Source organism: Coffea arabica, chromosome 9c (assembly GCF_036785885.1).
Source record: "Coffea arabica cultivar ET-39 chromosome 9c, Coffea Arabica ET-39 HiFi, whole genome shotgun sequence".
Lineage (NCBI taxonomy): Eukaryota > Viridiplantae > Streptophyta > Magnoliopsida > Gentianales > Rubiaceae > Coffea > Coffea arabica.
In genome coordinates, this window is record NC_092326.1 from 17215512 (window position 1) to 17229862 (window position 14351).

Consider the following 14351-nt stretch of genomic DNA (forward strand, 5'->3'; position numbering starts at 1 on the left):
TTGAATACCTTTTTAATAGGGACCCTTAGGGCAAGACCCAAATATAGCTTGGAAATGAAAATACATAATATTTAGGGTTAAAAGTGGAAACAATCCCTAAAACTACTCATTTCTATCCAATCACAACCCAACTCATAAGAACCCAATACCCTAGACACTTGGACAGCATTTCCCCTAAAATTTCAGCTTTTCCAACCTACAAAAAACCATTAAAAGCCATCCAACACAACCACAAGCACCCAAACAATTCATAAGCCATTCAATATACTTCATTAGGGTCACAATACCCCTCAATTATAGCCAATTAGAAGCTCAACAATCATCCATAGAAAACCCCCAATTTGAAACCCTAAATCTGAAATTTTCGCCACAAGCGGAAATTTTCCGCAATGAACCACAATTAACGCACAAGAGAGCTATTTAATACCATTTAGAACCATCAATTCAAGCTCAATCATATCCATCATAGGAAAACAGAAAATTCCAGAAAAAAATCCAGAAAAATCAGAAAATTAGGAAACTTCACTCCAATCCACCAAATCTTCCGAAAAATCACGTATAGAGCTACTATAAGGCACCACTTGGCCAAAATTAGAAACAAAAGATGAGTTCCAAGCAAGATACCTTAGTTCTTCAAGAAAGGTTGAAGCTTAGAGAGTTTTCTTCCAAAACACCACCACCAAGGTCTTCAAACACTCCTAGCAAGATGATTTTATGGACTAATTCAAGAAGTAATCGGTTGATTTTCAAGATTGAAGCAAGATTAGAAGATGGAAGGTTGAAGAATTTTTTCCTTAGCTTGCTGGAGAGGTTCGGCCAAGACAAGGCTGAAATGAAGATGATTTAGTCAATTTTTTGGTCTTTTATTAAAGTTAAAGAAAGTTAGGCAAAGTTAGGCAAGTTTAGTCCAACAACAATTTGACACTTGGCGCATTATTTTGCTAGAGCTATCTTCTTGTCCCTCATGGCTAAACCATCTAGGCAACCTCCAATTATCTCCTAACACCTAGTAATAAAATCCCTTTATGCAAAATTTAACCGAATTGGCCGAATTTCTCTCACTAAATGCACTAGTGGGTCCCACGTCCAATATACATTCCAAATTTCTCACGAACTACCTTATACTAGAAAAATGATTTTAAAACTATATTTACTAATAAAATGTTGATAAAAGTAATAGAATAAAGAAAATACAAGAAAACAGTGCACAGGAATAAAATAATAAATAAATAAAATTTTTTTTTTCTGGGTTCTCACAAATTGGTTGTTGAGGTCTTCTCAAGAAATGTATCCTGATGTCTTAGCTTTCGGATGGCTTTGGAATCACTTCATTTGGACTTAGGTAGCCAGAATTACAGTTCATTAACCAGAATGCGGTTTGTTCACCTGTTTTTGCGGTTCTGGTTTAGTATACTGCATTTTTTACCTAGTTTCACTATGAAATGTGTGACAGCCCCACCTTCCCCTAAGGCGAACCAGAGGGGTTAGCGGACTGCCTGCCCAGCTCTCGCCAGGACTAACGGTACAGTTTACGTCAATCTATAACGTTCCGGAACATACCATTGCGCGCAAACAAGCCAAAATCCCAAAATAAAAAAAAACGTAAATCGAAGCCGAAATGAATAGTAAATGCCCGCCAGAATCCGGCCAGAACCTGGCCGGATTTCCGGCCGGATTCTCGGCCGGATACTGGGCCGAGAGCAAAACCCCAAAAATCTTTTTTTTTTTTTTTTTCTCATCACAATCCGGTCGGCAATCCGGCCAAGATCCGGCCGGATTGTCTGGCCGGATACCCGGCCGAGAGCAACTGGCCGGGTTCCATTTTCCCCAGGCAATCCGGCCTGCAATCCGGCCAGTTTCTGGCCGGATTCCTGGCCGGATTCGCCACTGTTCATCCTGGGCAAAAATTTTCCTTTTCCGTTTGAAAGTCGTGTCATTCCGAAATCAATCCAAACACTAATCAAACATATATATACATTGGAAACCAACATTTACAAGCCAAACGGCCTACCAAAGTATCCATTTAGTTCATACATATCCAAGTAGCCAATTACACACCAAACATTGGTGGAATTAAAGTACTTAGGGTTTTCACCCTCAAGGAGCTGTTCAAAAATACATATACATGAGCTCAACTTGCATTCAACTATCATAACCTTTCCAAAAGTGTTCATTCGCCTGTAAGAAAAACAAATAACACGGAATGAGCTAAAGCCCAGTGGTATACCACCCAATAAGCAATCAAAGTCATATAAGAATGAACCTTCATTTAAAGTGCACAAATAAGCAATGAAGCAAAACGGTAAAAGGATACGGTCGGCTCTCAAGAGCCCATTTCCACGCTTGAAATCTTGAACCAACCTCATTGACTCTCCGTCAATGTAAAATACCAAACCGTAGACAACTCTTTACTTCCATTCCTTCCACCCAACATACCCCAACCGGGCCCGCACTCCATTCAGTAATATTTTGGTAATACTCAAGTTTACCGGAACCAAGGGTCTCATTACCACAAGGTTCCCCAGTACAGTCCCCGTGGCATGATAATTTTCACGACCAAGCCCTCGCCGGCTCGATCCAATTAACTACCATACGGGGTTGAGCTCATAAATGCAGTAAAGCCATTGGATACTCGTCCAACGACACCAAATCAGTTTCCATGAATGGAATGCAGTATCACATATATCCAGTGCAGTATTTCAGTAAAACAATCAATAGCCATGAATAAAATCACAAGGGGTGAGGGCGATCAAGTACACCCTCACCTCAATCATTTCCAATAACCAAGTAAGCCTTCAAGGCATCAAATACACATAGCACAGAGCCACATTATAACAAGTAAGTGAGCAGTATACTCACCAAGTAAGTAAGTGGTATTTCATGTACCACGATCACCAAGCCGTCGTGCACTACCTTCAAGCCCTAGAACATATAACACATACAATGAGACTCGATAACGAGTCATATAGCAACGCTAAACACAACCCCAATAGGGTTTCATATACATAAGTGTGCATAATAGCAAACCAGAAATTCGAAAATGGCCTTAGTCTTGGCCCCAAATAGAAAACTGTTTTACACTCATTATACGGTAATGGCACAACTCTCATTACGAATATCGGTTGGGGGTGTAAGACCCACCGTTTCGAAGCTATGGAACAGGGCTACAACAATGTAGAAGGTCACTCAATCCAGTTCCTAGCTTAACTAGGTCAAAATGCCAAATACCACACCATGATCATCAAAACAGGTTTGTAAAACACAGAAAACTGTAATCGGTATATCTCAATCCATACAAGTCCAAATGCCGAAATTCCAAAGGCATATGTTAGCTAAGACACTCAGCTACATATCATCAGAAGACACCAACTTCAAAATCCAAACCAAAACCAGTAAAAATGTCCAATTACTATCACAGTTTTCGCATTCTGTCCAAAGCAGAACAGCTACAGTAATTTCGTCATATCTCATACTACATTGATCCAAATGACCTGAAATTTTACAGGCATCTCCATCACATCAATACCTACAACTTTCATGTTTTGAGAAAAGTCAAATTCGGCCTCTAACCCAGTGATCTAAAACCGGACAGAAATGGGGGTTCATGAACCCTAACTTTCCATTTTTCACACCAAATCCAAAATTGATTGTATTTTCCTATCCAATACACCTCATAGAGTCATTATCAACCATTACCATTCATCATACAAGGCCACAACATTCATTTCATATTAAACCAGAAAAATTCCCAATAAATTAAAAACTTCACCAAAACAAGCCAAATCAAGAAACAAATCACATATTACTTCTCTCATGCCTCCATTAAGCACAAAATGAGCATCATTAGAGGTAGTAGGGTGTTTCAAGCTTCACTTACCAAGAACCAAGAGAGAGGATGATGTGGAGCACCTTAGTCTTTCAAACAAAGTTCACCAAACAACTTACTAACACTAGAAGGAAAGTTTTTATGGAGTGAAATCTTGTTTATGGCCTTACTTGAGATGATTTGCTAGTAGAAACTTGAAGATTGAAGAAGTTCTCCTTCTTGCAAGAGTGAGAGAGAGAGCCGGCCAAAGGGGAAGAAAAATGAGGAGATTTGGTGAATTTTGAGATATTTAACCTTGGGTCAAGAAAGTCAAAATTGTGAATAGTATTTCTTAAAAGTTCAACCAATAAGAAGATGACAAGTGTCACTCCATTAAATGCAATCTTATCATTCCTTTCTCTCTCACATCAATCACTTCATATACTCTACTTATCTCTTAACACCCGATAAATTATACACAGTATCCAAAACTTAACCTTATTGGCCGAATTTTCCCGAACTTTTCGCACTAGTGGGTCCCACGTCCACTATTTATCCTTAATTTTCTAAAAACTCTCCAATACTAGAAAAATCATCTTAAAACTATAACTGCTCATAAAATCCTCTCAAAAAATATTTCTAAGCCAGAAAATGCAAAAACATGCAATTAAGGGGGAATAAACCCTAGGAAAAATATTAGGGTTTTACGGGTTCTCACAAAATGGACTGAGTGACCTTCTAAAACATTGTAGCCCTTTCTGTTAGCTTCAAAACAGTATAAATTATACCCCAATCCGATAAGGATAGCTTAGGTTCCGATTGAAACATCGAGAGACGTCAAACCTGCCTGTCTGGCCTATTGTCTTTTAAATTGGTTTTTGGTTACATTATTAACCTTGTGTTGTAATTGACTATATATGAAGGGTATTGTGACCCTAATTAGATGTTTTTAATAGCATGTGAATTATATTTGAGGTTGTGGTTGATGTGGGTTGAATTTGGTGTTGAATTGTAGGGTGAAAAGTAAGAAAAACAAGGGGAAACGCTGTTAAAATTTTCGCAGGAACCCCGGAGCAGTTCTGGGAAATCTGCAATATCTGGATGTCGAAATATCGGAATTGAGTTCCGTTTGTTGTGTTTTAAACTAGATTCACAGGGCTATGAACCGTGTAAATTTCAGTCTCTGGTTTGGTCTGTGGGATTTATGGTGATTTTTCAAAGTTAACCGAAATTGTATACCTGTTCTGCCTTTTCTGGTTACGACAGTAATTTGAGGCTCGAATTTGATTGGCTTGTGATCTGAATCTTCTAAATGTGTCTTCTGAGAAATTTTACCCCTTTGAGTCTATTTTCCAACGGTGTAAATTTTACCAATTTCGGGCTTAAGAATCCTGAGATATGATTTTCAATTAGGGGTGTGCAAAACTCGAAAAAAATTCTGTTTTCTTGGAATTATTCTCGCTTTCAATTTCACCTTGAGATATGAGCTAGTACACCATTGTAAGTATGATTTTGAGAGGAGTGAGGGGTTTTGGGGTAATGTATGTCCTTAGGACCAACCGTTTTCTTTTATTCTTAAGCCATCTTTTATTTTTCGTACTAGTATATAACTTGGAGAGGTACCTGACTAGTAATTGAACCTCATTTGTGCATCCTATTTACTCGGTTTTGGATGAAGAAATGTCAACTGTTTTACCTTTGTTATTCTTAGGGTTTCACGGTGATTAGGCCACTTTGGGTGGAAATTTTTGGAAGTACCTGTACCTGAACTGGTGAGTGTACCACTCTCTTTATTTGTTACTTAAATTGATTTCTGTACTTGCAATCTGTGATCTGAATGACTGTACTATCTGTTTATTCTGTTGGAGACGAGGGTGTACTTTATCACACTCGTTCTCTTGTCTGTCCATATGCCTATTTACTGTGTATAGTCTGTTAACTGTATCTGAATCTATTCGGACGTCGTTTGGAGGTTGGTATCCAACGACCTTTCTGTGACCTCTGAGCTCAACACCTATGGCTAGTGACTCAAGTCGGGCCGGCAAGGGTCTGGTCGATTAGATAACGAACCACAGTAGTCTATTCTAGGAATCTTTGGGTATTGAAACTCTTGATTCCGGTATACTCGAGTATTACCATTTCTGTACTGTATGGAGTTCGGGCCCGGTAGGGGTATGTTTGGTGGACGGAAATTGGTGTAAAGTGGGGTCTACGAACATGTTGGTTCTAATTACGTTGACGGAGAGTCAACGAGTTCAGATCAAGTACTGCAAATGGAAATCTGGCTCCTGAGAGCCACCCGTATCCTTTTCCTTTGAACCATGGTGTTTAAATGCTTTCCTTATATCCGGTATATGTATCTGATTGATTCAATATGAAAGGCCATGATTTTATCCCTATATGTTTGGTACCTCATTGAGCATAAGCTCACCTCTTTCTGTTACCTTTGTTTTCCTTACAGGGAACCACTCTTTGGAACTGTGACTTTGAAGCTTGAGTTGAGCTAGTTAGATATTTTGTATTGCTCTTCAATGGTTGGAAACCCTAATTGTACTTGCTCTTTTGAAAACGAAGCCCTAATTGTATTTTGTGTAGTATGAATATCTCGGATTGTACTGTATGTTAATTTGTTCAAGACTCCAATGAAAATATATGTAGTTTCCGATTGTTCATTTTCTTTGGATCCTTTCACACGTACTATGTTGGGTTTGTGGGAATGGACGCCGTAGTCCTGGCAAGAGTTGGGCAGGCAATCCGCCGAACCCTTTGGTTCACCTTAGGGTGAGGTGGGGCTGTCACAGGGATCAACACCCGAGCCTGCTTTTAATTGTTTAATTGGTCAGTGGGATCAACACCTGAGCCTGCCTTCAATTGGTTTGGTCGTATAAAACTTTCGTAGACTTTTGAGAAGAAAGGCAAACAACTTCCTGTAAAATTGCCCCAGTGTGATGCTTATCGGATTGTCAGACCTGCAAGAAAAGAAATAATGATAGATAATACCGGCACCATCCGATCAACCTCTTCTTCAAGAAAAGTGTAAACATGAGGGTTTGGGCTTCTCGTTTGACGAAGCGAGCACTTCAACCTAGCCTTGCAAACAATATCAAATTCCCATAATTTCTCATATTTAACCAATAAACCAGTTAGTATCCATTTTCTTCGATAAATCATAGGGTTGCCTTTTGATAGAATGAAAGAGACAAATGTGATCATGAAACATGTAAAAAATATTCTAATTGCACATAATGAAAAATCTTAACAATCTAAACACAAGCCTCTATTTTTATTGCACGAAAAATCATTTCAAATAAATAAGCTTGTATACTCAAATTTCGTGTTTGATAAATCAAACACTTTGGTTTTCGAACAAAATGCTACACTTGACCCTTTGGATATCATCTCTCCGGAGTTCAAATGCTTGACAACAGAATCACAATGTGAGGAGAATCTCCAATGAACTAAGTCACCAGCACTTTAGATCCACGCTCACTTTTCGTTGTAAAACCCTACCTCAGCGCCCTTTCGGGTTTTCACTAAGGTTACCCCCACCCATTTTGTTTTCCTTTTCACTTTTTTTCCTCCTTTTCCTTTTTCTTCTTCTTTTCCCTTTTCTTTCTTCTTTTTCTTTTTCCTTTTTTCTTTTTTTCTTTTCTTTTTTTCTTTCTTTTTCTAAGGTGCCCTTGCGGGTTTTCACCTAACAAACAAATCTTGTCTATCGCCCATATTAATCCAGAAATGCGTTTTAAGAAATAATGGCATCAATATAACAATTCTTCCCTTACAAAATAGGTGAAGATGGTTTTGATATCATGTGCCACTTGATTAGAAATTGTCCTAAAAGGCAATATAAAGAACGGAAGTCAGGACTTTTAGGTTTTTGCAATGGGGTCTGGTGGGGTGCTTAGAAAGGGTTAAGGCTTGAAAGCGGACTTATGAATGATTAGATTTCCTGAGATCGCATCTTTAAATTAACCCTACTAATAATTGCCCCAGTTTATTCTCAATCGAGATCCTCCTCTTTTCATTTTTCTCTTCATTTTGTTCCTCTATCGCTTTTGCCTTTTGAACCCTCTCTTTTCTTTTCTTTTCTTTTTTTCTTCTTAGCTTTTTCAACTCAAAACTTGCCCCAGTGTGGGGTTTGCAATTTTCAGGGGATGCCAAACGAAATAATTTGCTCTGAAGGCTCAAAAGGGATAACTAGGGATAAAATGTTTGATTGGAAAGGAAGAAGGCCCGACTTTTCATTCCATTCTTTACATTAATCCTAAAAGGAAATTTTCATTTATCATATGAAAAATTTCTTACACATATCCGAATTGATTGGTTGAGGGAACACTTGTCCATCCATTTCTGCAAGAATGAGCGCTCCCCCGGGCAAAATTTTCTGGACAATAAAAGGGCCTTGCCAATTTGGTGCAAATTTCCCCTTAGCTTCCTCTTGTACTGGCAAAATGTGTTTCAACACTTTATCTCCTTCTGTGAATATCCGTGGTCTGACCTTCTTATTGTAAGCACGGGCTAGCCTCTTTTGATAACATTGACCATGACAAATGGCATTTAACCTTTTCTCATCGATTAAAGACAACTGCTCATGACGTTGTTGAATCCACTCAGCCTCCTCCAGCTTGGCCTCCATTAAAATGCACAAAGAAGGGATTTCGACTTCGGCTGGCAAAACTGCTTCCATTCCGTACATGAGATTGTAGGGAGTTGCCCCAGTAGAAGTCCGAATAGCAGTTCTATATGCCATTAATGCATAAGGGAGCTTCTCGTGCCAATCACGGTGTCTCTCAATCATCTTACGGATTATTTTCTTCAAGTTCTTATTTGCAGCCTCTACTGCTCCATTCATCTGTGGCCTATAAATAGAGGAGTTTCGATGTTTGATTTTGAACTGTTTGCACAAACCATCAACCATGTCATTGTTGAGATTTTTGGCATTATCAGTGATTAATGTCTCCGGCACTCCAAAACGACAAATGATATGCTTTCTTAGAAAGTCCGTCACCACCTTCTTAGTCACATGCTTATAAGACTCAGCTTCAACCCACTTGGTAAAGTATTCAATTGCCACCAGAATAAATCGATGCCCGTTTGAAGCGGGAGGGTCAATGGCTCCAATCACATCCATACCCCATATTGAACATGGTCAAGGAGCAGTCATACCGTGCAATTCTGTAGGGGGAGTGCGCATAACATCTCCGTGCAATTGACATTTGATGCACTTCCTAACAAAAACTACACAATCATGCTCCATGGTAAGCCAAAAATATCCGGTCCTCATGATCTTCTTTGCTAACAAGTGGCCATTCATATGTGATCCACATACTCCACTATGTACTTCTTTCATCAAGTATTCTGCTTCGTCCTCATCAACACACCTCAGAAGGCCCAAAGTTGACGTTCTTTTGTATACCACCTCTCCATTCAAGAAGAATTTAGATGATAATCTGCGCAAGAAGCTTTTGGCAGTCATATCGGCCTCAGGAGAATAGGACCCTGTTTTGAGAAATTCCTTAATGTCACTGTACCAGCGACGGCCATCGGGGGATTTTTCCACAACTAGGCAATGAGCAGGTTTTTCTTGCAAGTGAATGTGGATAGGTTCAATTACCAACTCGTCTGGATGTTGAATCATTGAAGATAAGGTGGCCAAAGCATCGGCGAAGACATTTCTGGCACGTGGAATATGCCTGAACTCCAAACTCCTAAATTTGTTTGCCAAATTCAATAAACTACAATGATAAGGCACGATCTTTGAATCCCGAGTGATCCACTCTTTGAGAGTCTGATGCACGAGCAAATCGGAATCACTGAACACTATTAAATCCTTAATCTCCATTTCCAAAGCCATTTTTAGCCCAAAAATGCAAGTTTCATATTCAGCCATATTGTTAGTGCAGAAAAATCGTAGTTTAGCGGAACCAGGATAATGCTTCCCTTCAGGTGATACTAGAACAGATCCAATACCAGCTCCAAAGGAATTTGATGCACCATCAAAGAATAGCCTCCATTCAGAACATTTTTCATTCATGTCTTCAGCTGTACCAATGAACAGGACCTCCTCATCTGGAAAATAAGTATGAAGCGGTTGATAATCATCCCTCCTTGGGTTTTCGGCTAGGTGGTCCTCTATTGCCTGACCTTGATGGCCTTTTGCGTAGTAAAAATAATGTCAAATTCCGAAAGAATCATCTGCCATTTTGCCACGCGCCTAGTCGGCATAGGCTTTCCCAACAGATATTTCAAAGGGTCGGAGCGGGAAATGAGGTAAGTAGTATGACTGAGCAAGTAATGCCTTAGCTTTTGAGCGGCCCAAGCTAGAGCACAACAACTTCTCTCAAGAAAAGAATAGTTGGCCTCATACGCAGTGAACTTCTTACTGAGGTAATAGATAGCTTGCTCCCTCTTCCCCGATTCGTCGTGTTGTCCTAATACACATCCCATAGCTTCGTCCAACACCGATAGATACATGATCAAAGGTTGCCCGGGTTTGGGTGGCACTAAAACCGGGGGGTGCAACAAGTAGTCTTTAATTTTATCAAACGCTTACTGGCACTCTTCACTCCAATGCAGTGGCACATTTTTCTTCAATAACTTGAACAGAGGCTCACATGTGTGGGTCAACTGAGCGATGAACCTTCCGATAAAGTTAATCTTTTCTAAGAAACTCTTCACGTCCTTTTGCGTTTTTGGTACTGGCATTTCGTGAATAGCTTTAATCTTTGCCGGATCTATCTCAATACCCTTCTTACTAACGATGAATCCCAACAACTTACCCGCAGGGGCCCCGAATGCACACTTTGCAGGGTTTAATTTCAAATCATATCTTCTCAATCTCTCAAATAACTTCTCCAAATCAACCAAATGATCCTCTGCTCTCTTGGATTTGATGATGATGTCGTCCACATAAACCTCCATCTCCTTATGAATCATATCATGGAAAAGGGTGGTCATTGTAACAGCCCCACTTTCCCCAAAGGCGAACCAAAGGGGTTAGCGGACTGCCTGCCCAGCTCTCGCCAGGACTACGGATTAGTTCACGTCGATCTATTACGTTCCGGAACATACCATTGCGCGCAAACAAGTCAAAATCACAAAATAAAAAAAATGAAAATCGAAGCCGAAATGAACAGTAGCAGACACGTCAGAATCCGGCCGGAATCTGGCCGGATACAAGGCCGAGAGCATTCAAAATTTTTTCAAACTTCCCACTCAATCCGGCCGGCAATCCGGCCAAGATTCCGGCCGGATTGTCTGGCCGGATACCGGCCAGAGAGCAACTGGCCGGATTTTTTTTTTCCAAGCAATCCGGCCTTCAATCCGACCAGTTTCTGGCCGGATTCCTGGCCGGATTCGACACTGATCATCCTCGCCAATTTTTTTTCTTTTCCGTTTGAAATGCGTTTTGATCCGAAATCAAACCAAACATCAACCAAACATATATATACATCAATTCAACATTTAAAAGCCAAAACGGCCTACCAAAATCATTCATCATGGAAGTACATATTCGGTTTGCCTATCAAAAGGAAATGAACCCGATACACATTAGGGTTTCATTTCGTGAGCTATACAAAAGACATTTACATGCTCAACTTGGCAATTGACTATCCAATCCATTCTCAAAAGTAGTTATATCCCTGTAAGGAAAACAAATGGAACGGAATGAGCTAAAGCCCAGTGAGCAACTACCACAGTAACAGTTAAGATCACATAAGCATAACCATTCAATTCAAGTATGCAATTTCGAAGTAAAGCAAATCAGTGAAAGGATACGGTCGGCTCTCAAGAGCCCATTTCCACGCTTGCAATCTTGATCCAACCTCATTGACCCTCCGTCAATGTTAAAAGTACCAAACCGTAGACCACCCTTTACTTCCAATCCTTCCACCCATCATACCCCAACCGGGCCCGCACTCCATTCAGTCATTTTGGTAATACTCGAGTATACCGGAACCAAGGGTCTCAATACCACAAGGTTCCCCAGTACAGTCCTCGTGGCAATTCAATCTTCACGACCAATCCCTCGCCGGCTCGATCCAATTGACTACCAAACGGGGTTGAGCTCAGTAATACAGTAAGGTCGTTGGACATCGTCTAAACAATACCAAATCAGTTTCCATAAAATGGAATGCAATAACTCATATATCAAGTTCAGTAAGACAGTGAAACAGTGGACAATCAGTGATACTATCAAAAGGGGTGAGGGCGGTCAAGTACACCCTCACCTTAATCAATTCCAATATCCAAGTAAGCCTTCAAGGCATCACATATACATTTAGCAAAGCCACATAATAACATTTAAGTGAGTAGTATACTCACTAATCAATTAAGTGCTATTTCATGCACTTCCGTCAGGGGAATGTCGTGAACCACCGTCACGCCCTAGAACACATAAGCAAGTACAATGAGACTCAATAACGAATCATAAAGCAATGCCAATCACAACCCCAATAGGGTTTCATAAGCATATACAAGCATTATAGCAAACCAGAAATTCAAACAATGGCATTAGCCTTGGCCCTGAAAATAAAACTGTTTTGTTCTTATTATGCGGTAATGGCGCCAATTTCACTACGACTATCGGATGGGGGTGTAAGACCCACCGTTTCGAAGCCAAGAAACAGGGCTACAACAATGTAGAAGGCCACTCAATCCAGTTCCTAACACAACTAGGTTAAATATGCAAAATACTAAACCAGAATTACCAAAACAGGTTTGCAAAACACACAAAACTGTAATCGGTATAACTCAGTCTATACAAGTCCAAATGCCGAAATTCCAAAGGCATATGATAGCAAAGACATCCAGCTACATTTCATCAGAAAACACCAACTTCAAAATCCAAATGAATTCCAGTCAAAATGGCCAAATACAAACGCAGTTTTCGCATTCTGTCCAAAGCAGAACAGGTACAGTAATTTCGACATAACTCACTCTACACTAATCCAAATAACCTGAAATTTTACAGGCACCTCAAAAACAGGAATACCTACAACTTTCATGTTTTGAGCAAAGTCCAATTCGGCCTCTAACCCTATGATCTAAAACCGGACAGAATTAGGGGTCTATGAACCCTAACTTTTCAAATTTCACTCCCAATCCAAAATTGATTGCAATTTCTTATCAAACACACCTACTTGAGCCATTATAGTCCATTGCCAATCATCAAAGATAGCCACAACATCCCATTCACATTAAACCAGAAAATTCATCATAAAATTGAAAACTTCACCAAAATACTTCAAATCAAGAAATAAATCACACATTCCACTACTCAATCCACCATTAAGCACAAAATAGCTATCATTAAGTATAGGAGGGTGTTCATATACCACTTACCTAAGAAACAAGAGATGTAGATATGTTGGCCACCTTAAATCTTCAAACAAACTTCACTAAGACACTTACTAGCACTAGAAGGAAAGATTTTATGGAGTGGAATCTAGTGTAGGCTTTTGTTCTTGGAAGATTGAGTGAAATGGAAGCTTGAAAGTTGAAGAAATTTCCTTCCTTCTTGAGCTAGGAGGGCCGGCCAACACAAGGTAAGAAAATGGAAATTTTGTGAATTTTTGAGATATTTACTTAATTGGGTCAAAAGTCAAAAAAAATATCAAAAGGTGAATAGTACTTCTTAGGTCAAATCCAATGGCTATGTGACACTTGTCACCACCATAAATGCATTCCTATCCTTTCTTTTCTCTCTCACATCAATCATTTCACACACTCTACTTATCTCTTAGCACCCGATAAATTTTACACAGTATCCGAAACTTAACCTTATTGGCCGAATTTTTCCGAACTTTTCGTACTAGTGGGTCCCACGTCCAATATATATTCTTAATTTTCTAAAAACTCACCAATGCTAGAAAAATCATCTAAAAACTATAATTGCTCATAAAATCCACCAAGAAAATATTTCTAAGCCAGAAAATGCAGAAAACATGCAATTAAAGGAACTAAAACCCTAGGAAAATGATTAGGTTTTTTTTTTACGGGTTCTCACAGTCATAGTCCTTTGATAAGTGGTGCCGTCATTTTTCAATCAAACGGCATTACTCGATAGCAAAATGTCCCCCAGGGCGTGATAAAAGCAGTTTTCTCCCTGTCCTCCTCTTCCATTAAGATCTGGTGATATCTGGCGAAACAGTCAGCAAATGATTCAATCTCATGCCTTGCGGTATTGTCCAGAAGAATATGAATGTTCGGCAACGGAAAATCATCTTTCGGGCTGGCTTTATTAAGATCCCTGTAATCGACACATACTCGCACTTCTCCACTTTTCTTTGGAACAGGTACAGGGTTTGAAAGCCAAATGGGATAATGAGACACCATAATAATTCTAGCATGGAGCTGCTTCTCGATTTGCTCCTTAATTTTGAGGATCATGTCTGGCTTAAACTTACGAGGTTTTTGCTTTACTGGTGGAAAATTTGGATCAGTTGGTAATCGGTGGACCACTATATCTGTTGAAATTCCAGGCATATCATCATAGGACTAGGCAAACACATCTTGAAACATGGTCAAAAACTCGAGCATTTCT

At 39.6% G+C, this 14351-nt stretch overlaps 1 protein-coding gene across 1 annotated transcript; it reads right to left on the reverse strand.

The window, feature by feature from the left end:
- Positions 1-8954: 8954 nt before the first annotated feature.
- On the reverse strand, positions 8955-10762 carry LOC140014127 (uncharacterized). Its single transcript, XM_072064528.1, has 2 exons — positions 10585-10762; positions 8955-9958 (listed from the first exon to the last, which is right to left on the reverse strand). Exons 1-2 carry the CDS (start codon positions 10760-10762, stop codon positions 8955-8957), a joined length of 1182 nt encoding a protein of 393 aa, XP_071920629.1.
- Positions 10763-14351: the final 3589 nt, after the last annotated feature.

Excerpts from the sequence above, each read along its gene's own strand:
- LOC140014127 (XM_072064528.1), bottom strand. The coding sequence starts at position 10,762 with ATGACCACCCTTTTCCATGATATGATTCATAAGGAGATGGAGGTTTAT. Across the intron at positions 9,959-10,584 it reads TGCATTCGGGGCCCCTGCGG|GCCATCAAGGTCAGGCAATA; the intron begins GTAAGTTGTTGG and ends ACTACGCAAAAG.